The sequence below is a fragment of the Hevea brasiliensis genome, chromosome 1 (assembly GCF_030052815.1).
Source record: "Hevea brasiliensis isolate MT/VB/25A 57/8 chromosome 1, ASM3005281v1, whole genome shotgun sequence".
NCBI lineage: Eukaryota > Viridiplantae > Streptophyta > Magnoliopsida > Malpighiales > Euphorbiaceae > Hevea > Hevea brasiliensis.
Genome location: NC_079493.1, coordinates 110,381,810 through 110,406,184, shown reverse-complemented (window position 1 = coordinate 110,406,184; position 24,375 = coordinate 110,381,810). Strand labels below are relative to the sequence as shown.

The 24,375-nt window shown below is 34.0% G+C and overlaps 4 protein-coding genes across 4 annotated transcripts; 3 read left to right on the top strand and 1 right to left on the bottom strand.

The window, feature by feature from the left end:
- Positions 1 to 3,048: 3,048 nt before the first annotated feature.
- Positions 3,049 to 7,582, top strand: LOC110657808 (bifunctional phosphatase IMPL2, chloroplastic). Its single transcript, XM_021815214.2, has 9 exons — positions 3,049 to 3,550; positions 4,250 to 4,328; positions 4,559 to 4,653; positions 4,744 to 4,793; positions 5,724 to 5,848; positions 6,048 to 6,114; positions 6,574 to 6,663; positions 7,077 to 7,188; positions 7,327 to 7,582. The coding sequence occupies exons 1-9, from the start codon at positions 3,205 to 3,207 to the stop codon at positions 7,395 to 7,397; spliced, it is 1,035 nt and encodes a 344-aa protein (XP_021670906.2). The 5' UTR covers positions 3,049 to 3,204; the 3' UTR covers positions 7,398 to 7,582.
- A 143-nt stretch (positions 7,583 to 7,725) lies between these two features.
- LOC110657466 (probable receptor-like protein kinase At4g39110) lies at positions 7,726 to 11,050 on the top strand. The gene has a single exon (XM_021814705.2). The coding sequence runs from the start codon at positions 8,072 to 8,074 to the stop codon at positions 10,640 to 10,642; it is 2,571 nt and encodes an 856-aa protein (XP_021670397.1). The 5' UTR covers positions 7,726 to 8,071; the 3' UTR covers positions 10,643 to 11,050.
- Positions 11,051 to 12,487: 1,437 nt separating this feature from the next.
- LOC131179929 (protein OXIDATIVE STRESS 3-like) lies at positions 12,488 to 13,406 on the top strand. Its single transcript, XM_058147143.1, has 2 exons — positions 12,488 to 12,809; positions 12,937 to 13,406. Exons 1-2 carry the CDS (start codon positions 12,745 to 12,747, stop codon positions 13,145 to 13,147), a joined length of 276 nt encoding a protein of 91 aa, XP_058003126.1. The 5' UTR covers positions 12,488 to 12,744; the 3' UTR covers positions 13,148 to 13,406.
- A 112-nt stretch (positions 13,407 to 13,518) lies between these two features.
- Positions 13,519 to 20,660, bottom strand: LOC110657949 (SUMO-activating enzyme subunit 2). Its single transcript, XM_021815418.2, has 11 exons — positions 20,336 to 20,660; positions 20,134 to 20,223; positions 18,174 to 18,257; positions 17,870 to 18,088; positions 17,312 to 17,413; positions 16,303 to 16,761; positions 15,969 to 16,198; positions 15,481 to 15,574; positions 15,198 to 15,380; positions 14,996 to 15,093; positions 13,519 to 14,110 (listed from the first exon to the last, which is right to left on the bottom strand). The coding sequence occupies exons 1-11, from the start codon at positions 20,366 to 20,368 to the stop codon at positions 13,771 to 13,773; spliced, it is 1,932 nt and encodes a 643-aa protein (XP_021671110.1). The 5' UTR covers positions 20,369 to 20,660; the 3' UTR covers positions 13,519 to 13,770.
- Between the last annotated feature and the right edge of the window lie 3,715 nt (positions 20,661 to 24,375).

Genomic DNA, 24,375 nt, shown 5'->3' with positions numbered 1-24,375 from the left:
TGGCAATCAATGCCAACAAATTTAGAACTCAAAATGTGGGATCTTAGTGCAATTGGAATTAACACACCTATTATATATGAAAAGTCAACAATTTGAGTGAATAATAATGTATAAATAGTAACTTTAAAGACATAAGAAATAATAAAAGAAATTAAAAAAGTCATTATGAGTAATGTATAAATATATATATATTGTAATTGGTGAATTTGAATGACTTAATGAATACTAAAAATTTGTGAATAGGTAATTAAGACTTATACTCCCAACACCAAGGGAATTTATAATATATTAGCAATACAACTTGAAGTATAAAATGTAATTTACATGAATAGATTGTTGAATGTATAAATGAGATAAAAGTGTCATTTGGGATTTAGGTTACCATCAAGAGAGAAAGGAAAGATGTTTTGAATGTGAATGGTAGATCACATGAATGTAAATTGTAATTAGTATAAATATTACGATGAATGCATAAATTACCTATAAATGTGAATTTGGAAATTATGCTTCCACTATAAACAAAATTAGAATGCTATAAAAATATAAATGAAAAATATAATGAAATGATGAAACATATAAACTCTTAATCGTACTAATGTGCCCATGTATTGCCTAGACACGTGTGTCAGATTGGATAGATTGGCATGCCAATAGAGTATTGTTTTAGCAGTACTGCGTAAGGCTTTATGCCTATATTCATGGCTTTATGCCTGTATTCTTGGCTTTATGCCCGTATTCATGGCTTTATGCCCGCACTCATGGCTTTTATGCCTGATTATGTGTTATCATGGCTTTTTAGCCTTTCTGATTGCATACGTGGTTGACATTCCGCGTCCCATGGTATGACAGCCCGAGGCACTGCGGTGTCCAGTGCCAACGACCAGTTATCTAGTTTAGTCAGCCTGTCATAGGTTACTTGGGTAGTGAAATTTGCTAAGAATAATGTGAATTAAATGAATGAATAAGAAAGATACTAGAATTTGTTTTAAAATTTTATTTACTATGCAATGATTCAAAATACCTGGAAATAAATTAATGAAATGATAAGAAGATTTGCAAAAGAAGTAGAACGTAAATAAATGTTACAAATGTGTCTCTCATAATAAATTAAGACTAAATTTAATATTGTTAAATAAATGAATGTTGTATATATTATTTTCTTGTTATATTATCGCACCACTAAGCAGTAATGCTTAGTGCGATGGATTTGTTTCCTCACGCAGGTACTGAAGGTAAAGCCTAGCAAATATTAAACAGAGATTTTGGAGTTTTGATCTGCAAAAGTGTTAGAAATGCTCAAGGTTGTCACCTCCTCAACAATGCATGTAGATAGGGCCCATATAAGTTATTTTATGTATTTTTGTATATTATGTAAATTATGAACTAGTGTAATTAGTTTATAAATCATATAAATTTATGTAATTTGAAAATTTTTACATATGAATTGAGTATGAATGGAAATGTATAGAAATGATTATGAAATTGAAATATATGGATGAGATTTGAAATATGAGATAATTATGAGAATGATTGATGAAATAATTATCATTGGCATGGATAAGATTTTATTGTGAAAATATTATTGAATTTCAAGCAGGTGAATAGTGAAACACGTCAAACATTAATAAAATAGGAGAAACTCCATTAGTTTCTCTGTCGAAAAATAATTGATATTAAATTAAACGAATTCAAAATTTTTAAAGGAATAAAGTAAGATAAGATAGGGTGCTCTGGCACTGAGTGTGACATGCCTCGCTCGACTGCACTGTAGTCGGGTAAGGAGTGCCACATGACTTGTCACTCCCACATTTGGCCAGCCTGGCATTTAGAGATTACTTGGCTGCCATCTTACCAGTACACATGGCTTTAGATGATTTGGCCAATTGAGCAAATCTGGAATGTTCTTCCCATGACAACCATCCCAAATTTGGAATATTCTTTCCCATACCAGATGCCACATTTTAAAGAGGATATTTTCATTTCTTTTGTCTTCTAGTGCCATGTAGGCAGCATTCTGTTGGTGCCCCATCTATATATACCTGTCTTCTTTATTTTTTTTAGGCAACTTGAAGAGTCATTTTTGAGAGAAAATACTGCAGAGAATTCTGTCACCATTATTGAATAAGTGAGCTTGTATTTTCTTCCTTGTTTCTTGTAAGAATTTGGATTCAAGCAATCTGATCACATTGTTTATCTTATTTTGATGATCAAGTTGCTCTTAGACAGGTTTTAATTGTATCTTGACACTTGATCAATACATTTTCTTCTGCATTTCTTCTTAGTGTCTTATCACATTGGTTGATATTGTTTTGAGTGGATGCAAAGTCTGCCTTGTTGGATAGATGAACTTAGGTGCTGTTTGTGAGTGCCCATCACTCATTGTTATAGAACTTGAAGGATGTATGAGATGGAAAATATAAATTTAGTTCGTAAAAAAAATCAAAAATGGATACATGAAGAGGATACTTCAGATAGGTATGGAGTCTTTTACTTGAGAATCCGTTATGGAATTAGAGGTTAAGATGTGCCATTATTAGTTAGAGTAGTGGTAGATTCTGATAGGTTAAATAAATAATAGATTCTGATGAATTAAATAAATGGTAGAATGACCTCTTATTGATTGAATAATTGGTGAAATATAATAAGATAGAGAGTTAACGATATTTAATTAAATGACCAATAATAAAAGGGAGAGAATTATAAATTTTAAAACTTAAATCATAAAGAATTAAAAAGATATTGCATATAAAAAAATATATAAAATTTAATAAATTAACCCTATTTATATATTTTTGTATATAAATTTTTGTACACCTAATCTACTCACGTCAATTACAATATTTGATGGCGGCTGATAACTAGAGCATTTAAAATGGAAAGAGAGAACCTAGGATTCGATTCTTGGGAGAAGCAGTCTTAGAGCAGTCAGCAAGCCGAATGGACATAAAGATATCGTGGTAAATGAAAAAATAAACAGAAAAACTTACTTTTTTACGTCATAATAATTATAATAATAATAATTATTATAATAATAATAATTATTAGTCAGATCGGGTCGGATATCACGAGATCCCCGCATCCACCACCTTCCGCACTGCCCTTTCCCTCTCTCAGCCGTCGTCAGTCGTCACTCACTCACTCACTTTCTCTCGTCTTTCCCTCTGTGTATTTCCAGCCTATATATATCCTCTTCATATTTCCAAAATGCTTTCTCAATCTCAATCTCAATCCTATTTCCTCTCTCAATCCCCGAAATTCTTTCCCTCCCACTCCCTCCACTTCTCTGCAAACACCGCCACCGCCACTACACTCTCTTTTCCAGCCCTCAAACTTCACTCTCCTCTCTCTCTTCAAATCCACCCTAAGTTCGCTTCTACAATGACCTCAAATTCAAAATTTTCTGATCACTCCGATACTCTTCAGTCACTACTCTCCGACGCCGACCTCGACCGCTTCGCTCATGTCGCCAACAAGCTTGCTGATGCCTCTGGTGAAGTCATTCGCAAGTACTTCCGAAAGAAATTTGAAATTCTTGATAAGGAGGATTCGAGTATGTGCGATGTATAATATGTGTTTTTTTAAATATATTTACTTTTATGATGTGTGTAGTATTTTTTGCTACCTCAAGTAATCGTATTTCCAGCTGAATTTGAGTTTTTATTGACAATGGGGAATGGCGGGCTTCGTTTCATTTTGTTGTCTAGAAAATGTGGGAAAGGGAAGGGAAAAGACTGGAAATTTTTTAGTTTTGTAATTTATGTTGCTTCAATGGAGTTCTAGCAAGCTTTTCTAAGTTGAAAGCAATTAGAACCTTCATATTTCTGGACTATCGCCTTTAAATTGTTCAATAATGGTTGTTTTGCTGATATTTGCGTAGAGGTTTCGAAATTCTAATAAAGGATTATCTGATATTAAAATGTAGCTTGATCAAATTCCTTAACTTCGGTTCTATAATGAGAGTATTTTGGAAAAAGAAACGCTGGTTCTAGGAAATTTCTCTTTTGCTTCTGTTTTAGATTTTTATTATAAAGTAATTAAATCACTAAGCCAAGTCCTTGCCTGGTTTACTTGAAGGGCAGACAAGCCTTTTCTTTAGTCTCAAATTGCCTAACATCTAGGCACCTATCTTTATTTCTTTTCTTATTCTGCTCCTTTAACGCTAATAATGATTGTGTCTGGCATCTGTAACTTAGTGCGTTTGTTAGTTTCTATTTATATCCTCATTATTCTGGTGTTCAATTCACTAAAGGTCCTGTAACAATTGCGGATAAAGCAGCAGAGGAATCTATGGTCTCAATTATATTGGAGAATTTTCCATCTCATGCAATGTGAGTTGCTCATCATATTCTTAAACCCATGTAGCACTTCTGTTTGATTGCTGAGTTAAAAGTAGGGGGGAAGTGTTCCAATCTTTATTTTGTGGCTTTTCTGTATCCCAGAAATTGAATTACTTGCTTAATCAACTCAAATGGATACTTGGTTGAGTTGCTAAACTTAATAAACCTGTTCAATAGTTGGTTTATTTCTGCTTTAACTTTTAGAAGAATTTTGATTGTAGTTATGGTGAGGAGAATGGTTGGAGGTGTAAAGAGAAGTTCTCTGACTATGTTTGGGTTTTAGATCCAATAGATGGGACAAAGAGTTTTATTACTGGTGTGCCTCTATCTGTTCCTTTTCTGTCATCAAGTTACGATCTTTGAAGAATTTTCTCAAGTAATTCAATGCTACTTTCAATTGTTTCAGGTAAGCCCTTGTTTGGTACACTCATTGCTCTGCTACATAGGGGCAAACCAGTAAGTCTACCACCTGCCTTCTGGTTGCAAGAAAAGAAAGAAAGGAATGGTTTTTAGAGTAAATAGGCTTGTTGCAGTATTTTGCATAAATAAAAATAAGATAACTTTTTGTTTTTGTGTATTATAGCTTTTGGAATGGAAGATGCTTTTCTTCCCCTCTTAAATTTGAAAATAGAGGAAAGTACCTACATGATCAGGCTTACCTAAGTTAATAGTATCATATTCTCAAAAATTTATAAGGCAGGGTGAACTGGAGTTGTAGGAAATAAGGCATTGCAACTCATGTTCTCCTTTCTGACTGGATAACTTCGGTGCATTTATTGGATCTTTAAGAAGGGCAATGTTCATTAACATTGAGCAAGCTACAATTGTTCCTGTCTTTTATAGAAGAACTAGAATGTTGTCATTCTGGTATAACTATAAAGAAGGGCTTGTTTGCAGTAACTTTGGGCTTGACAACAGTTGATTGTATAGCTTACCAATTCCTTACATCATTATAGATCTAATTGGTTTGCTTAAATTATTTTATAGCTGTTCATTTATTTATCACTTCAGAAAGGGCATTATGTTGTGCAAAAGTCTTAGGTTTGCAATTACCAAGTCACAGGTCTAAGGCATGAGAACAACCAACTTCAGGAAAATAGGGAAGAATAGGAGTGTCTACAGAGTTCTCTCCCCTGAACTTTTCTTTGGTGCAAACATAGCAAGGCAACAGTCCTCTTCATGTAATATTATCAGAGCATGTCTTATGAATGGTTGATAAAAGCATCACTCATCTTTATTCATTTGTTGGTTTGCATATCCTTGTAATATTTTAAGCATTTAATCTCACTATAATATTTATTTGCTAGAAAAATGCATGGTAAGTTTTGAGTGCGCAGCTTTTATGAGTGTTTTATTCTTCCTAAAGTGCCAAAAATCTTTTCACAGATTGTTGGCATAATTGATCAACCTATACTGAGGGAAAGATGGATTGGGATAAGTGGAAGGAGGACAACACTGAATGGGGAGGAATTGTCTACACGGACTTGTGCAAAACTGTCACAGGCATATTTGTACGTTCTCATGCTCTTGTTTATCTTTCTACTTATAAAAAAGGGTTGTCATTCATGAATCAAAGTGACTTAATTAAAGTATTTGCACTGCTGGTGATCTAGTTGATTCTTCTCATGCATTTCACATGAGTAATGTGTATCTTTAACTCTTCTTTCTTCTTTCTACCTCTTTCTCTCTCTTTCTCCCTCCCTTGGTCAGGTACACCACCAGCCCACATCTATTCAGTGGGGATGCTGAAGAGGCATTTGCTCGTGTCAGAAGTAAGGTCCGTATAATCTGTTCAAAATGGATTTTGGCTAAGATATTTCTAGCTGATATACTTTTGTACCGGTGGAATATTGATACATGTAACGGAAATACATAGAGAATCATAATTATAGAATAACAAAGCAACATTACTTTGCTGCTCTTCTTTAAATTTGACAAGTTTCAAATTCAGAATCTATATCAATTCTCACTCTAATGTCTTACCATTACTTTGTGTTTTTGCATAATCATGACAAATCAGTATTGAAATTCATATTTTTTGTAGGCTAATTCAAACTTGCATCATTTGATTAACTCTTTGGCAAGACTTCTTGGTAGCCAGACCAAGCTTGATTCCTAGAGGCCTAACTGCAATGTTTTCTCAATGAACAATTGAACTTTTGTAAAGCATTTTAGTTTCATTGATCCTTTTTATTTTTATTTATTTATTTTGAACTCCCTTTCCCTGTTTTTGCAGGTGAAAGTGCCATTATATGGCTGTGACTGTTATGCCTATGCCCTTTTGGCTTCGGGATATGTGGATCTTGTCATTGAGTCTGGTCTCAAGGTATGTGGTGCTCATTTTCTTCTGCATTGTTGATTGGCCAGTTATCAGTACACTTGACATGCATGGTTCAGTCTTCATGGAGAACAAAGGACTGTCCTAACTATTCAGTTTCATTGTAGGTGGCAGATCTTTTCCAGGAAATGAAGATTTAATAGAAACTGGAGACCTTCTTTTTATCATTATTAATATTCTTTTTATACAGCATCTTCGTAATGAATATTGTGAAACTGCCCAATGCACTAAACAATGCAAATCTAGATCAAGCTTTTTGCATTTACATATTTTCTTCTCTTTAATTTGATTCAATAGCATGTTGGTCTTGTTTCATTTTCATACCCTGTAAATCATGTGTTCTGGATTTTCTGTATATATGATGAAATTTATCCTTTTTTTTCCCCCTCCTCCTTTACCAGCCATACGATTTCCTTTCCCTTGTACCCGTGATAGAGGGTGCTGGAGGTATCATAACTGATTGGAAAGGACATCATCTTCATTGGGATGCTTCTCCAGATTCTCGTGCAACAAGTAGGTTTCCATTCTTTCAAGGTCACATTATTCTGATTTGCCTTCATTTGACACAGGATTCATCCCAAAAGTTGTGAGCCTAGTCTTCCAATTATTTGCAGACGGAAAACTTCCTTCAATTCTTCATTTATTTTTCAGGTTTCAACGTGGTGGCAGCTGGGGACAAACAGATTCACCAACAAGCACTAGATTCATTACAATGGCATTGAAGATTTCCACAGAATTGTGCAGCCCTCCTCTCCCCTATTGCTTGGGGATAATTGGTGGGACTATGTGCTCTGAATTGTAAAATTTCTACATTTTGTTATTTAGTTTAGTGCAATCTAGGGTAGGTAGATGACCTGTAGAAATGAACAAAGTGGCAGCAAGAGTTAAATAAATTGACTTCACAAAAGTATCTTTGAGGTTTGACAAAATTAGTAAGGTTATCTCTGTGCTTTAAAAACTTAAATATTTAATTTTTAAAATGTTAACTAATTAGTCCTTTTGTTTAAAATCAACAATCTTTATTCTTAAATTAAATGGAAACAAAAAAACAACTCGGTCAAATTTTCTCTATAGAGAGAGAGAGAGAGAGAGAGAGAGAGAGAGAGGAATGGTGATTGACCATTTCCAAATAATGTAAATCAGTTATGACCGTTATCCTTTTAGCAGCAACTAGAAGAAGGTGTTAAAATTTTCATGACCAAAAGCTCTCCTTCCTAAAACATTGCCTCCTTATCAGGAAAAACAAAGTCATTTCTGCTTCACCTATAATCAAGAAAATGAAAATAACCAACGACGCCCAATTCCAATTCTCATTATAGGGAATAAAACACTTTTCTCTCAAAATCTCTTAATTACTCTAAATTTTAAAACCATCATCCACCCTCGCCCAGGAGGGATGGAGATAGAAAAGAAACACTTATTCAATCTTTTTCTATCTTCCTCATTGTCGTCATCTTCGATGGCTATCCTCCTGGCTCTCCTCTATGCCTTCTTCGTTGCTGCCTCTGCAGAAACCACCACCTTTGCTCCTGCTGATCAGATTCTTATCAGTTGTGGCTCTAAGAGCCTGCCAGCCATTCCTGATGGAAGGGTCTTTAAGACTGACCATGAAGCTGAAAGTTACTTACAGACTGAAGAGAATATCTTAGTTTCTGTCCCTTCTGCAGATGTTCCTTCCCCTATATATCTATCTGCCAGGATTTTTGTTCAGGAAGCCACTTATACCTTTACAATGAAAACTCCAGGATGGCATTGGGTACGCCTCCATTTCTTCCCGCTCAAGAACACACGGTTTGATCTCCAGACAGCTACGTTTTCAGTCACTGCCGATAAGTATGTTCTCCTCCACAACTTCAACGTCAACAATGAAACTAGACCTTTCCTCAGGGAGTACCTTATTAATGTGACTGATCCAAAGTTTTCCCTTCACTTTCAACCTATAAAGAATTCTGCTGCTTTCATCAATGCCATTGAGGTTGTTTCTGCCCCCGATGTTTTGCTCCCTGATGAAGGCACTGGCCTCTTCCCCATTTCGAGCTTTTCAGGCTTGACCAGTTATGCATACCAGGTTGTGTACAGGCTTAATGTTGGAGGACCTTTGATTACCTCAGCAAATGATACCCTTGGGAGGACTTGGGAAAATGACAATAAGTACCTTAAAGACATAGCCTTGGCTAAGAACGTATCCATCCCTACTTCCTCCATCAAGTATGGAACAGGTATCTCGCCTCTGATTGCACCTGCAACAGTTTATTCATCTGCTCAGGAGATGGCTGATGCAAAAACATCGCAGGCAAATTTCAATATAACATGGCAATTTGAGGTTGATACAACGTTTAATTACCTGGTTCGGCTACATTTTTGTGACATTGTGAGTAAATCACTTAATGATCTTTACTTCAATGTGTATGTTAATGGAAAAATGGCAATTTCTGGTTTGGATTTGTCATCCCTCACGAGCGAATTGGCAGCTCCCTATTTTAAAGACATTGTGGTGAATTCAACGTTGATGACTAATGGACTGAATGTTCAAGTAGGTCCAATGGGTGAGGCTACAGGTACCATAAATGCTATTCTAAATGGATTGGAGGTCATGAAAATGAGCAGCTCAGTTGATAGTTTGGATGGAGAGTTTGGGGTTGATGGCAGGGTGGCTTTTGCCAGTCGTAGCACGGTTGCAGCTGTAGGTTTTGCTATGATGTTTGGTGCATTTGTTGGTCTTGGTGCTATGGTGATCAAATGGCATAAGAGACCCCAAGACTGGCAAAAGAGGAATAGCTTCTCTTCTTGGTTGCTTCCTATCCATGCTGGTGATAATAGTTTCATGAATAGCAAAACCTCAATGGGCTCTCATAAATCTTCTCTTGGTCTAGGTCGTTATTTCTCCTTCTCAGAGTTGCAGGAGGCCACCAAGAACTTTGATCAAACTGCAATAATTGGAGTTGGTGGGTTTGGCAATGTCTATCTTGGTGTGATTGATGAAGGTACACAAGTTGCCGTCAAGAGAGGTAATCCACAATCTGAACAAGGAATTACAGAGTTCCAGACAGAAATTCAGATGCTATCTAAGCTCAGACATAGGCATTTGGTGTCATTAATTGGGTATTGTGATGAGAACGATGAAATGATCCTAGTTTATGAGTACATGTCTAATGGGCCTTTCAGGGATCATCTATATGGTAAGAATTTACCTCCATTGTCATGGAAGCAGAGATTAGAGATCTCTATTGGAGCTGCCCGTGGACTTCATTACCTGCATACTGGCACTGCACAAGGTATCATTCACCGGGATGTAAAGACCACAAATATTTTGCTTGATGATGCCTTTGTTGCCAAAGTTGCAGACTTTGGACTTTCTAAAGATGCACCTATGGGTCAAGGCCATGTAAGCACTGCAGTGAAGGGAAGCTTTGGGTACTTAGATCCTGAGTACTTCAGGAGACAACAACTAACAGATAAATCAGATGTGTACTCATTTGGGGTGGTGCTGCTCGAGGTGTTATGCGCAAGGCCTGCCATTAATCCACAACTCCCTAGAGAACAAGTTAACTTGGCTGAGTGGGCTATGCAATGGAAGAGAAAAGGATTGCTTGAAAAGATCATTGACCCTCTACTTGTAGGCACAATCAATCCTGAATCAATGAAGAAATTTGCTGAGGCTGCAGAGAAGTGCCTGGCTGAACATGGAGTTGACAGGCCTTCAATGGGAGATGTTCTCTGGAACTTGGAGTATGCCTTACAACTTCAGGAAGCCTTCTCACAAGGGAAAGGTGAGGATGAAACTAAATCATCCACAGGTGTAGCAGCCTCCCCTGTTGTAGTAACTCCAAGTCCTGTTACTCCCACTACTGATGATCGTCCTGTTTCTGTACCTGATGAAAACAATAGCCCTGCTGAAGTTAGGGCCATTAATGAACATTCAGGAACTGCAATGTTTGCCCAATTTTCAGGGTTGAATGGTAGATAAAACCCTGTAAAAATGTGCTTCACTAACTGAAGAGCCCCTTAAATCAGTAACGGTTCAAGCATTTGACTTCATCTTTGTACTATCTGAGGAGCACCCACCACTGTTGGTAGCTTTTGCTGTTTGCTTCAAAAACTGGATAATACTTAGCAGCATTGGAGAGCTCTCTCAAGGGCTAGGATTGCTCATATACTTTTTATATATATGATGGTGTATCTAGCTAAGTGTTCTATCCATTTTTTTTAATCTTGCTATTTTTGCCTTTTCTTAGTATTTGATTTCGTGGTTGTAGAGATTTGTATCTATTATAAGACGCCATTTTTATTAACTGGGATGGATAGATTCATAGTTGCAGCAATATATATATATCATTTTTCCACTTATGTTATTACTGCAAATTTTGTAATTATCATTCTCTTAGCAGCAAACAAAGAACATCTTCATCTAATTGCAATCATATCATTTGATTTCCCTACTGTTGGAAAATTAGCTCATTCAATTTCAAGATCTTACTTGCTTGTTTGCTGCTATTGGACTAGCAGTAGCTAATGGTATTTCTGTGTATTTTAGAGACTTCCATGCAATTACTAAACAACTAAGTGCATTCACTCAGTAAAGTTTTTGCCTTCTAATTATATAATTCAAGGTATCCCTTAAAAGAAATTGTTCTGATTTTTGCTTAAAAAAATACTTTATTTGCTAAAAGAACCTATTCAGTGTCGCTAATTCTTGTAACAGAAGCTAGAGCAACCTGGAGAGCTGACAAACAGAAGCTTTCACAACATAATAGGAAAATCTCCTACTAACCAAAAGCCACCGCCTTTTACATCAACTCAGCTAGACTCTGGAACTAGAAGCAACAAACCCCACTTACTATTGATTGTGCTCTAAATCACTCCAAAAATAAACAAACAATCCCTATTGCAGTCCGCCACATTTGCCCAAACTTCATCGCCCTAGCACATGTACTCTTTTGTAATTATAATATATATGTATATATATTAATTTCATTTAAATTTTTATATTAACCGTTAAGAAATTAAAAATTCATATTAAATAGTCTTACTAATAAAATAGGATAAAATTGACAAATACACAAAAAAAAAAGGCTAATAGAGTGACACTTGTTTCCTTTAGGTGAACTATTTTAGATACCAATTTTATTATATTTGTGTAGACCATAGATATAAATATCTTACTTCTCAACCTATTAGAGTTTTTTTTTATTATTAATTATTAGATATATTGAGAGTATTAAAAAATAATATTCTCTCTCACAGAAAAGTGAGTCCTCCCTATAATATAGAGAGTGAGTCACACATGATTGTGATAGATAATACATGTGCAATGAGTGCATTTAATAATTTCTCTTTTTTTAATACTTCACGAATTATTGGGGTTGACAAAATTTGAACCCAACATAATATTGTATTAACGAAACAAACATTTTTTTTATTCAAAAGAAGTACAATAACTAAGTAATAATTGATAAACTATACAATAAGAAATATTTTTGTTTTACTATAAAGATAAAAAATCTTAAAATAAGTAATAGAAAATTCAAATTCGAGACTTTTCCTTTCCTACAACTTATAAGTAAAGGAAAACTAATCAAATTATATCAAATTGTTTAAAACAAACATTTAATTATTGAATGACTAAATAACATTATATTATAGCTGGAGACTTAATTAGTGGCTGTTTTAAAAGAAAAGTTTGTAGATACCAGGAATTTATACGTAGTTAATATGAATGAGCTTTAATTAAGGATATGTCCCTTTTTTGAATATGTGTGTACGCGTATTTATCTTCGATGCAAATAATTGGGTGAAAAAAATTAGAAAAGAAGAAGATGCAGTGAGATATGCCTTAAAAAAGTGAATTTATGGGTTAAGAGTTGAATGAACAAGAGAGAGTATCGATAAAAGACGTGGAATAATAGTTCTGTTTTTGAGGCTCAACACCTTTGTCGAAACTCCATTTTACCATCCCTTAATCATTAGTCATCTTCATGACGGGTGAGTCCTTATCCCCATTGCCATTCCCATGATTCCAACTGTTTTCTCTCATATAAATGCTCTCAAACCTTTCTTTCCCTCACAGAAATGGAGAAACCAGTTGAAACGATGACCTTCGACTTGGATTCACTGCGAAACAATCTTCCAAAGAAGTAAGGATACAAATTCTTTCATCCTCAATTCCTTTTTATCTGATCACAAACTCCATAATCTCTCTTTTTTTTTTTCTTGGTATAACTATATTGATACCCATTAATTATAATTTGTTTGTTTCAGCAGGAGAGGGTTGTCAAGGTACTACTCAGGCAAATCAAGATCATTTACATGCATTGCAGATGTTCAGTGTCTTGAAGATTTAAAGAAAAAAGAACACCCAGATGCCAAGAAAAGGAAGAAATATTCAGAGGGGAGGGAAATGCAAGCTCCTCCATATCCATGTCGAAGGATATCTAGCACCACCCAATGTGCCACGCTTTATGTTGGTGTGTAGATTAATTGACCAACCAAATTAGTTAACGATTTTGTAGTCACGCCAAATACAACACTTCACCCCTGAATTTACTAAAAAAATATGGTAACACAATAAACTTTTAAAATATCTCATAATATCTTAATTCAGTAAACAGAAGATGTACATGAAATTTTTTTAATAAAATTCAAGAGTGAACTCATATATTCCCTTGTAGTTATTTAGCCGGGTTCACAATTATCAAAACAAGAAACTCTATATATAATGTTTAATGTTTTTAGATTTAATATATAGCCGGTAATTTGATATGCATATATAATATTTTTCCTTCAACTCGATATTAAAACAACGCAATATTATGAACAAGTTTGAATACGGAAAGAGGATAGGAATATTACGAACAAGTTTGAACACTGATTTTACTTTCCACTCTGTTAATCTCAGCTAGCCAGGAAGAATGCACATTGTTACTACACCAGTTAGCCACAAAGGGGAAATGGGGATACAATTAATGGTATCTACTCATCCAAAAACACTACTAAGCTGCGACCTAATAGCAATTATGAGCACCAAAGAATCACCATTTCTCCCTAATTTTACAAAATTAGGATGTAAGAAGCCCTAACAAAAGTTGAAGCAAAATACTACTGCAATCTTTTCTTCTTCTTCTTGTCTATATCGCATTGATCAAGTATCACAAGGTCATCTTCACCATCGTCAACAACATCAAGCTTTTGGATTTCATTGTGATTATTAGTTTCATCTCCTGAAATCCCAGGCTGTTTTCTCTTCTTCCCAGAAATCTCAGTCTCTTCTGAAATTTCAACAAGCTCGACTTCTTTTTGACCCTCTGTTGGCAATGCCGTTGATGTGCTCCCACCATTGCCAACCAACTTCTTGTTATCATCCTTCTTCTCAAGAGGCGCTTGTGTCCATCCAGAGAGAACCATTCCATCAGGTTCCTTCTCTTCGTCAAATTCTTCCCTGAAAGGAATCAAGAGTGTATAAAATAGCCAATCCAACATCAGGACAGGGAAGATAAATAAATCAGCTATAAAACATCATATTCAATCTGAAATTAAATTTTTTTAACAGTCTAATTTTATGCAAAGATTTCAGGCAGCAATGCATTTATTGTCACTAAAACTAAATTGGTCTCTGATTAATCTATATAACATCACAGCTATTTAATTAGATAACTACAAAAGAAGACGACTTCTAATAGTCCACTAAAATGGATAGTAGACGTTGTCTCAATTCAAAAGAAAATTTGATCCAAGACACTAAACCATAAGACAACTTAAAAACAGTTTTTCTAGTATGACCACAGGCCCTCAAAATCAAATACAAACATACCCAAAAAAAAAATCAACTTGAACGGCGATGCAAACAAGTTTGGATGTTCTTCATTGCTAATACAACAAGTTACACCACACTGTCATGGTATCCTTACTTGAATAAATGAAAGAAAAATAATTATGGCTATTTTCTTAAGCCCTAAAAGTACACCCGATACCATGTGATTTAATCATCAGAAAACACCATTTGTAACCCAAGAGAGCAAGCTTGGCGACAAAAAAATTAAACAAGGAACAACTTGATCTGATAACTATAGCAAGATGAACAAGTTGAGAAAGAATATTTACAGCACCAAGAACTTCTAGAAAAAGTTAATGAAGAACCTCTCCAAACACCATCCCTACATAACCAAGCTAATGATATTATAAGTAGGACAAAGATGAAATAGAAACAACAGCAGAATGCAAAATTTTTCCATTGAGACCATCCACAGATTTGAACAGTAAATAGACTGAAAACCTTTCTCAAACATAATGTGAGAAAGTGTGAAAGAATAAGATAAACACAAACCTATGCTTGATATAGATATTGCAAGTTAACTCCTGTTGAAGATCTTCTACTGTGAGCATTGTGCCACCAATAACTGAAGAAGGAAGCTCAGATAGCACCTGATAGGGAACGATGGAAGAGGGCAACATATTGAAATAACTAAATATACCACATTAATTGCACTTTTGGCAACCTACTATTCAGGCACTGAGTGTTTAAATACCTTTTCCAGGTTAGCAGTATAATTTGCTATCATATCTTCTTCAAGATCATCACCAACTTCATAAAGAAGGGTTACTCCATGCATAATTATTGGGGAGTTCATGCCAAGCTCGGCTTTAACTATCTTCTCGACAAAATCCCGCAGCTTTGAATGATGAGTATTAATCTCCAGTGATAGCGGTGACTGTCACAACCATGAGAATATAAGCACCAGGAAACCAATGAATCAAAACACGTGTAAAGGTACTTCCACAAAGTTCTGAAGTAAATAAATAAAGCTCTACCTTAGAACAAACACAGCATGATTTGTTAGGCTCAAAGGGTTCCACTGGCATAAGAAGCATCTTTTTTGATGGATGTTCTAAACAATATGTCATCCTGAATGGATAGTAGATAATATTAGAACAAGAATGCTGCAAAATAATCATAGCTAATATTTCAGAATGCATAAAAATTTACAGAAACTATACACCACTAGCCTTACTTTCACAAAACAAAAGTAAAAGATAGCCAGACTATACATCTAAGGAAAACAGAGAAAGCATCATGTCCAACCTCAAACCTTCTTTCCCCTCCTAGTATGGAAAGACAAAGAAATTTGAGTCTTGAAACTGAGTCTTAGCTGACAGTTGACTAGTTGAGTAATTCAGAAACAGTTAAAAAGACCAGCCTCAGTTCCTCAGGCATACCCCTCAACCATACAAAGCCACCTGATATATATTTAAAAACGAGAAATGAAGTTCACAAAGAGGAAAAGGGAATTGAGCCCCACCTGTAATTGTCAATATCCTTTTTCAACACCTTGATTGCTTCAATGACAATTAAACCAGCTACAACAGCATTAGTTGTTGCCACAGCATGCACAATATTACCTGCAATACCTTTAGCTTCAAAAAGGCTATGCAAAGGAATCCCAAATGAAGCAGCTCGAATATTTGCAGCAGCAGTAACAAATTCCACTGCCAACTGATCATCTTTGTCAAAACTCAGGTTTCCAATCTCCTGCCACAAAAAGTCTCAATTGTTCATCTGAAAGGCCAAAAAAAATCATCAAGAGGTCAAAGGATTTTATCAATCAATTATTTAAAAGTAACATATCAGCAAACCTTTTCTCTACTAGCAAAAAATAGTTTCAAAGATTCAAGAAAAACTCTTGTATTTTCTGCAAGGCTCCATACATCCTGTGGATTCTTCAAGCCCAAAGATGCCATGGTAGACACTGATGAAAGATCATCAGTTGCACAGCTTTTATCAACATTGCCATTTTGATGATTCAGTTTTCCAGGAAGAACATCCCTACTATATATAGGTTTTGGCCTATTACGGTTTTTCCATGTCTCCTGATTAGACAAAGCTACCTCAATGTTATAACCAAACACATGATCGTATATTCTCCTTCCATATTGCTCAATGTTTTCATTGTCTCTCCTTTCAAATACATCTTCTCCATTTTCTGGTGAGTTGGAAGCATCGCTAGACCGTACATTTAAATCATTTTCCTGATTCTTGTCTCCAAACAACTTTGCAAAAAGTAGGTCCTTTGCCCAAACTATACAGTGAACAAACTGCAGTTTTAAACCAAGACAACAAATATCAAATACATGAGGCACATTGTCTTGATATATTTCTTGATAATTATGTGAAGAATATCATAATTCTCACAGATCAAACATTATCTTAGAAGTAAATGATTTAATTTCCACATTGAAAAGGGAGTTGGTAACATATCATTAAGGCAGGTTCTAGACTGTGGAAGTCAACAATCCAGGTAAACACAATTCTCAATTAGCTATTTGTCAACATCTATCCAAAGGGGAGTTTCCCAAAAAATTCCAGAAAACAAGAATAAAGGCAGCTCAGAGACATTTAAAATTTAATGCCACATAATTCCACATTTCTTCCGTGTTTTGAGATATTTCCTCTTAACTAAAGAAATTTACAGTAAGCCTAAGATCTAGGGTATGTTTAATTGCCTTTGTCAACTGCAAGCCCAAACAAACCAATGATAGCATCCATCATCACCGCTCCCCAAAATAAATAAATAAATAATAATAATAATAATAATAATAATAATAATAATAATAAATTATGCGACAAGGCTCAATAGCCATGTACCTTGGATGGAGTACTAGTAATTGTACACACGGGATATGTCTTTGGGGCAGGTTTAGGCTGACACTCATAGCACTCAGTTTTCCCCTTTGCATGTACGGTGACCTGACTCCGTAATACAGAAAAAGAAAAGATATATACATATATATTATCATCATTATCAGAAACATATGAAGAAATAACATCAAGAAAATTAACTTGCTGAGTGTGTGTATAAGCGTGATAGATAGTTAAGTGCAATAGAGAATAAGTAATTTAGCTACATCCACGAAGAGAAGCAGAACCAATTCTTTCAGCTGCTTAATTAGCCACCTCCATATACTCATAATATTCCAAATTCACAACCTGTTCACAATCTATTTGTTTCTTTGTTAATCAAAACATTTTTTGGCAAAAGAAAAGCCAGAAACCTCAAATTATTGGTCATAACTTGGAGACCAAAAGAAGAAGGGCAAAAAAGATGAAAAAAAATGAGAACAAACTAGTTATCAATAACAGACAATTAACAAAAGAACGTCTTTAGTGAATTCCTGACAAAGGACATGTAACAAAAAAGATCACCTGTCCTAAGAAGCCAGTAGTCCCACTTTCAACCAAAGGAACTTCAGCGGCCAAGCAAAGACGGTTCACGTGCCGCCTTGCTTCCAAGTTGTCAAGACCATTCAGAACAACATTAAACTGTTTGAAAAACTCCACATTGAAGTCAGAATCCTTCACATTTGCATGATATGGCGTAATACTTATGTTAGGCCTAAATCGCAACACAGCATCCCGAGCAACCTGGATGAAACATTTATTAGAAATAATATCAATGTACAATTGAATACTTCCCATGTGAGCAAAATAGATAGCGAAAAACAGTTACCATGGCCTTTGACTGCCCAACATGTGATTGCCGGAACAAAAATTGTCTGTTAAGGTTACTGACTTCTATTGTATCCATGTCAATCTACAGATAGGTACAAGAAAATACATCAACCAGTATTGCAAAAGATATCTAGATGCAAATGCTTGGGGTAATTGAAATTTCAATGCAAAAACATTTCTTCATCGTTGAGACTATAACATCTCCTTAATTTTGGCTTTTTAGAAATTAAAGATTAGAAGCAATAAAACTTAACTTTTCCATGAGAAAATAGATATCTTACCACAAAAGCAGTCATGTAGCTACAAGCAAATATTAGCCTACTGATAAAGCAATCATTTAGTCCGGCATCCTATTACTTTTCAGAAGTATCCATCACACATGCTGGTTTGTTGATGAAATTTAAATCATGATACAACCCATAAATAAATTACCAAGAAAGCAATTATTTGTCCCAGCATACTCTTACTTCCAAATTTTTCATTGAGCAATTGGTTTAAGTTGAATTTAGCAACATAAGAATTACAATTTTACAACAGTAAAAAAAAAAAAATCTATCAACCTATTACGCATTTTTTAAGGGGTAGTGAAGAGTGACATAGTCCTAGTTACCCACTATCTTAAATCTTAGGTGCCTCCTCCTCCTTGTTCTCATTACCATCCATTAACACACAGATCATTAAAACCACTTCCACCACTACCTTTGACCCTAACAAGACATCAAAATTCACCAACCTCTTTCATAAGGACTTCTACCCATTAACCACCACTACATACTAATGAAACTGCTTCGGCAATCCATGGCCACTGCCTCTTAACAGTCCATAAAAGCAAACACAAACCATCAGTGAATCATAATCCCACCATCTTAAGCTGTATATCATTCCTACTTACCTAGCACGTCACAAACACCATCAGTACATAAGCACATTTACAACTGCCCTGGGACCATGTTTAGTTCTCATACACAAACTCTGCCAACTCACCACCCTAGCTGATGCGTCCCACATCGATTCTGCAGGGAGGTCTTGGGTGCTTCTTATATATATATGGGTTTTGCATACCTCCCCTTATGAACTAGCTTTTGAGGCAGAGTTAGGTAGGTTCATATCATTTGGTATTAGAGCCTCACTCTGTATAGGTTGGTGGGCCATGTACAAAGGTTCTTCAGGATAGGTTGGGGAGAACAAATCATATCCCCAGTTGCTTCACAAGGACGTTCTGTTTAAAGGGGTCGGGAATTATGCATCCCACGTCGGCTTTGCAGTTAGGGTTTGGGTGTTGTATATATGAGATTGCAAATCTTCCCTTGTGAGCTAGCTTTTGAGGTAGAATTAGGCAGATTCATATCACTAGCTCTCACTGGATCGTACCATGCATAACAAGCTATTAAGCTATTCACAACAGCGAAGGGCCACTGAAATGGAAAATAGCCTCAACACCTCATTAACACTGCAAACCCTGCCAGCTCCACATGTGGCATGCAAGACCACCTTTAGCCACCAAATAATTGCACCATCTCAAATTTACATTTAATCATAGATTATATTATACTTGTACTTGCAACATCAGAATTTATATTCTTACACAAGTAGCATTACGGGGAAGCCATTTCACGATCATTGGTGCTTTCCAATTTTCATAAACTCATAACTAAAATTCCTAAAAGATTAACAAAATTCTCAGAAATCTTTCTACAGACTATTAAATATTGAAACCCTTACTAACTGTGAAACTCTTTCATTCCGAATTACACAGGTTCAACTCCAATTTATGAACAAAATGTAAAAATAATTCCCAAAACATTAAATGAGTCTAAAAAGGTGAAAATCAGTCTGTTTCTAAAAGCACTAGTACAACCCAGAAAACTAAAAACCTAAAACCACAATTTAAAAAAAAAAAAAAAGCACATTTCTAAAATCCCACTTAAGGAAAAGGTAAGGGAAAGTGAAATACTCACGATATGAATATCTTGAAAACCAGAGAGAGCTAGCGTCTTGAGTAACTCGCAGCCAATACCACCTGCTCCAACCATAAGGACTTTGGCGGCCTAAAAAACCAGAAACGGAACAAAACCCTTAAAATTTTCCCCAAATTGAGGGACCAAAAAATAAAAAAACTAACAAAGAATGAATAGAAGCAGGTTAAAGTAATTATGGTACCTTAACAGCGGATGAGTGGTGGAGGGAAGCCATTTAGATTGAGAGAGAGAGAAAAGAGGAACAAAGAAGAGTGACGAAGAAGTTGGAGTTTGTTATTAAAATGGTTAGTTACCGATAAAAATAAATAGAAAGAGACAGCGAGAGAGAGAAAAGGGAGAGTGGAGAATCGAACACGGGACGTCAAGGAATGTGGAGAATCTGGTCTGGGTTTATGAAAGGGCGGCATGAGATGAGACTGACAGTGTACGGTATTAGGCAATTGCTTGGAAGGGTAGCGGAGGCCACTCTCGCAGTCTACACCCATCCCATCTGTGATACATTGGGAGCCACAACCCCACCCCTCTTTATTACTAGTCTTGTCCTATAATTACAATATTTTTTTTTATTAATTTTGCTTTTAAGAAAATAAATACACTTTTTTTAATAGGAAAAGACAAAGTGTAATAAAAAAAAATAGACAAATTATTCAAAATAAAAAATAACAATTAAATAAATAAAATGATCTGCTACTTAATTATACATTCTATAACTAAAGAAAATTCAATAGTAAATATTTATTAAAAATTTAATATAATTAATTTATAATTTTAAAGTTTAATTTATTAAATTTCACTCAATTTTTATTATTAATAATTATGATAATAGAATAAATTAAATTATTATAAAATTAAAAATACAACTAAAATACAAGTGAGAATAGCATCATTTTGAAGCGCAAGAATAAAACTTGTTTATATAATTAGATGATAAAAAAAAAGAAAGAAATTAAAGAGAAATTGGCCTACTTATCATTTCCTTTCATTTCCTTTCAAGAGAAATGATAGGATATAGACTTTATAACTTTTTAAGTATATATATATTTAGTGTATTTTTTAAATTATTATTAATATTAATAATAGAAAAAGATAAATTTATGTATTTATTTATTTATTTATATAATTTATATATATTGTGATGTGATATTTATTATATAAAAAATAAGTGACAATTAATTTATAAAATATAATATATTTAATTTTCTCATATATTTTATTTTTTATTAATTTAATATTTAATTATTTTAAATCATAATTAAATTATTAATTTACTATTTATATATATATAAGTTAAAAATTATTTAATAAATATCCTTTTAATACTCTAATAAATTACTGTTATTATTAGACAATTATAATATATTGACATATATTTATTTTATATATATATTCTTATTATATTATTTTTAGACTTTTTTATGTATTGATTTTATTTTTAAAACATTATTAATATCACTAAATAAAGATGATACTTAAATATATTTTCTTTATATAATATATTTATAGAATATAAAAAATTTTAATATTTTAAAGTGATAAAAATAATGATATGATTTAAACAATGTCAAATTATTCAGTATATCTAATAAATGTTGTTATAATATTGCTATATTTCTATTATTCTTACCATGAAATTATTAAATTAAGAGGTAGAAAATTTAATCTACATAAAAGTAATAAAAATAAAATATTAAGTAATTAATAATAAATTTAGGGCATTATTTTATATTTATATATTAAATTTAAAAAAATATATAAATTAAAATTATTATTAGCCATATATTTTTGCATGGTGTTTCCTTAGTATTCTTTTAAGAGATATATTTATAAAAAAAAAAGAAAAATTATCAAAAAAATCTAATCTTTGCCAATTTTTACAATTCTATCACATCCTTATTCTTAACAATTACATCACAATCTTTTAGGGACGAATTAATTGCACTCTGTTATTAATGTCATGATCCAACTGTGTGTACCAGACCAGCATTAGAATTGGAGCTGGCATAAAGGCTTCGAGACCCGTAGTAAGTTACACTATTTCCAAACCTATAATCATGACCAAATTCAAGACTTAACATGTAAATAAAATAAAATATTATAAATTTATTTAGGCCAACTCAACTCAATAACTATCAAAAAATCAAAACTATGGGAACTCAGCTCAATCTTGATATCCATCATGCACAAACAACTTAATCTCCATTAATTAATATAATACATAAATACAATCGTGTTACAGTGGAGTTCTAATAATTAAATAAATATATAAATAAATAAAAACTATAAAAACTATTAACTAAGAAGCATCATAACCTGAGAAGAAAAATACAGGTTAAATCCGAAAATAAACTTACACCTTTTGCAACTTGAGAAAAATATTTGAATAGGAATGAGCTTTCGACTCAAAGAGTTTAGATATTGATTATAGATGCAATTTCTATAACTACCTAAAACTAGTGCAAACCCACCATGAAATGCACATCTATCACATAAAATAAATAATCTACCCAATATTCGCATAAGTAAATAATTTGGAGCTACTCACGCACCCAATATATCATATCAGTGCATAAAAAAATGGGAGCTGATCCCTTATACAACTCTCTTAATCTAAATCCTGCTAGCGAGCTAAACTCAAGCTGGACTTTCACTTAAATCCAAGAGCGGGGGCCATCGAGATCAACTCAAAGCTGTGTCTCACCCTGACTTTCTATATCCATAAGGATAAGGTTTCAGCGAAACTAGCTCAAGCCGCGACTATCCTTCCAATCCTCATAAAACAATTAATCTACCCAATATTCGCATGAGTAAATAATTTGGAGTTGTTCACACATCCAGTGTATCACATCACTGTACAAAAAAATGGCAGCCAATCTCTTATACAACTCTCTCAATTCAAATCTTATAAGTGAGCTCAACTTAAGCTGGACTTTTGCTTAAATCCAAGAGCGGGAGCCAATGAGATCAACTCAAAGACGTGCCTCACCTCGATTTTCTATATCCATAAGGACCAAATTCTAACAAGACTAGCCCAAGCCGCGACTACCCGTCCAATCCACATTCATATATATATATATATAATCACAGCTAATTAACAACAATTAAATGTGCTGCAATAAGAATGCTTCTAATTTATTTAACTAAGTATGAAATATATATAAATATATATACACACACACACACAATGCATGAACATGCTAAGAATATAAATAATATTAAAATTATAAAAATAATCAATACCAAACTCAATTGTTGTTAATTATCTGTGATTGTCATCTTATATATACACACACACACACACAATGTATGAGCATGCTAAGAATATAAATAATATTAAAATTATAAAAATAATCAATAACAAACTCACATACTGGTGATCTGATTGCAACTAGTCTGGCTGAAAAGAAAAAATGCTAGCTGACACCGATCACCTTTACAGACACAATGACCTCTATCAATTTGCTGATATAATTAATCAATTAATTTAATTAAAGAAGTAAGAATAATTCCGAAGGTCTTACTAAAATTTTAGTAAGGCATCCCTTATAACTGGACCTAACTCCCCTACAAGAAAACATAACAACAGCAACACACAGGGCTTTTGTGACGCCCCTTACCTGTCCACTGTATAACCGAGCAAGAAGTGCCACATTCGGTGCCTGAGCACCCTATCTTGTTTTATCATATCTATTGTAAGCTTTTAATATCATTTAAAAGTAGTAATCAATGGGTAAAATTTTTTTTTTTATAACTTATTTCTGTGGAGACCCGAACAGAACCTCCCTTATTTTATTAGCATCTGGCGGGTTCCACTAATTACCTGTTAACATGTCCATATTCATTTCACACATTTCCATATCATATTCTCTTGTATCATATCATTTACAATTATTTATGAGATCTAAAAATGAAATATCATATATTGCATTCATATAGAAATTCATAGATAATAAATTACAAGTTTTCATTTCAATCTCAAAGTTTAATTACAAGTCCAAAATGAAATACATCATGACTAGACATAATGAACCAAAATACTAGTCTATACATGGGCTCTACCAAAATATAAAAGACCGGTGAGGTGACTATAAACAGTGGCAGATCTGGTCAGAGCTCTGTCAGTGCACTACTAGTGCTGCTGTTGCGGCTGCTAGGACTGATCTCCAGTGCCTATGCGATTGGAAACCAACGCGCTAAGCATAACATTTAGTGGTGTATAATTTA

Excerpts from the sequence above, each read along its gene's own strand:
- LOC110657808 (XM_021815214.2), top strand. The coding sequence starts at position 3,205 with ATGCTTTCTCAATCTCAATCTCAATCCTATTTCCTCTCTCAATCCCCG. Across the intron at positions 4,654-4,743 it reads GACAAAGAGTTTTATTACTG|GTAAGCCCTTGTTTGGTACA; the intron begins GTGTGCCTCTAT and ends CAATTGTTTCAG. Across the intron at positions 7,189-7,326 it reads TCCAGATTCTCGTGCAACAA|GTTTCAACGTGGTGGCAGCT; the intron begins GTAGGTTTCCAT and ends TTTATTTTTCAG.
- LOC110657949 (XM_021815418.2), bottom strand. The coding sequence starts at position 20,368 with ATGGCTTCCCTCCACCACTCATCCGCTGTTAAG. Across the intron at positions 20,224-20,335 it reads ACCACTCATCCGCTGTTAAG|GCCGCCAAAGTCCTTATGGT; the intron begins GTACCATAATTA and ends CTGGTTTTTTAG. Across the intron at positions 16,762-17,311 it reads TTACTAGTACTCCATCCAAG|TTTGTTCACTGTATAGTTTG; the intron begins GTACATGGCTAT and ends TTAAAACTGCAG.
- LOC110657466 (XM_021814705.2), top strand. The coding sequence starts at position 8,072 with ATGGAGATAGAAAAGAAACACTTATTCAATCTTTTTCTATCTTCCTCA.
- LOC131179929 (XM_058147143.1), top strand. The coding sequence starts at position 12,745 with ATGGAGAAACCAGTTGAAACGATGACCTTCGACTTGGATTCACTGCGA. Across the intron at positions 12,810-12,936 it reads CGAAACAATCTTCCAAAGAA|GAGAGGGTTGTCAAGGTACT; the intron begins GTAAGGATACAA and ends TTGTTTCAGCAG.